Below are 1,544 nucleotides of genomic sequence, written 5' to 3' on the forward strand. Positions count from 1 at the left end.
GCGCAGGGCGCGGGGCGGCATGGCCACCACCGCGCAGTACCTGCCGCGGGGCCCCGGCGGCGGAGCCGGGGGCACCGGGCCGCTCATGCATCCCGATGCCGCGGCGGCGGCGGCGGCGGCGGCGGCGGCCGCCGAGCGGCTGCACGCGGGGGCCGCGTACCGCGAAGTGCAGAAGCTGATGCACCACGAGTGGCTGGGCGCGGGCGCGGGCCACCCCGTGGGCCTAGCACACCCCCAGTGGCTACCCACGGGAGGAGGCGGCGGCGGCGGCGACTGGGCGGGCGGCCCGCACCTGGAACACGGCAAGGCGGGCGGCGGCGGCACCGGCCGGGCCGACGACGGCGGCGGCGGCGGCGGCGGTTTCCACGCCCGCCTGGTGCACCAAGGGGCGGCCCACGCGGGCGCGGCATGGGCGCAGGGCGGCACGGCGCACCACCTGGGCCCCGCCATGTCGCCGTCTCCCGGGAGCGGCGGGGGCCACCAGCCCCAGCCGCTCGGGCTGTACGCTCAGGCGGCCTACCCCGGCGGCGGCGGCGGCGGCCTGGCCGGGATGCTGGCCGCGGGCGGTGGCGGCGCGGGGCCCGGCCTGCACCACGCGCTGCACGAGGACGGCCACGAGGCGCAGTTGGAGCCGTCGCCGCCGCCGCACCTGAGTGCCCACGGACACGCACACGGACACGCACACCCGGGCGGCCTGCACGCGGCGGCGGCGGCGCACCTGCACCCGGGCGCGGGCGGCGGCGGCGGCTCGTCGGTGGGCGAGCACTCGGACGAGGACGCGCCCAGCTCCGACGACCTGGAGCAGTTCGCCAAGCAGTTCAAGCAGCGGCGCATCAAGCTGGGCTTCACCCAGGCCGACGTGGGCCTGGCGCTGGGCACGCTCTACGGGAACGTGTTCTCGCAGACCACCATCTGCCGCTTCGAGGCCCTGCAGCTGAGCTTCAAGAACATGTGCAAGCTCAAGCCGCTGCTCAACAAGTGGCTGGAGGAGACCGACTCGTCCAGCGGCAGCCCCACCAACCTGGACAAGATCGCGGCGCAGGGCCGCAAGCGCAAGAAGCGCACGTCCATCGAGGTGGGGGTCAAGGGCGCGCTCGAGAGCCACTTCCTCAAGTGCCCCAAGCCGTCGGCGCACGAGATCACCGGCCTGGCCGACAGCCTGCAGCTGGAGAAGGAGGTGGTGCGCGTCTGGTTCTGCAACCGGCGACAGAAGGAGAAGCGCATGACCCCCGCGGCCGGCGCGGGCCACCCGCCCATGGACGACGTTTACGCGCCCGGGGAGCTGGGCCCCGGCGGGGGCGGCGCGTCGCCGCCCTCCGCGCCCCCGCCGCCCCCGCCGGCCGCTCTGCACCACCACCACCATCACACACTCCCCGGCTCCGTGCAGTGACCCTGCGGCCCCGGGCCCCCCCACCCCGCCGGCGCGCACTCAGCCCCGCGTGGCCTGGACTCCTTCTTTTTTTGTTGTTGTTGTTGCCGTTGTCGTTTATCCGGTTGCTTTGGATTTTACAAAAAGGAAAAAGGATGGAAAAAAAAAAAAAAAA

General features: G+C 74.1%; 1 protein-coding gene across 1 annotated transcript; it reads left to right on the top strand.

The window, feature by feature from the left end:
- The first annotated feature begins 19 nt into the window (after window positions 1–19).
- Pou3f1 (POU class 3 homeobox 1) lies at window positions 20–1,442 on the top strand. The gene has a single exon (XM_055611408.1). It carries the CDS (start codon window positions 20–22, stop codon window positions 1,388–1,390), a length of 1,371 nt encoding a protein of 456 aa, XP_055467383.1. The 3' UTR covers window positions 1,391–1,442.
- The last annotated feature ends 102 nt before the right edge of the window (window positions 1,443–1,544 follow it).

This window comes from Psammomys obesus, unplaced genomic scaffold (assembly GCF_907164565.1).
Source record: "Psammomys obesus unplaced genomic scaffold, mPsaObe1.curated_primary_1811, whole genome shotgun sequence".
NCBI classification, from domain to species: domain Eukaryota; kingdom Metazoa; phylum Chordata; class Mammalia; order Rodentia; family Muridae; genus Psammomys; species Psammomys obesus.

What these genes read in the sequence shown, in the direction of transcription:
- Pou3f1 (XM_055611408.1), top strand. Translation starts at nt 20, where the DNA reads ATGGCCACCACCGCGCAGTACCTGCCGCGGGGCCCCGGCGGCGGAGCC.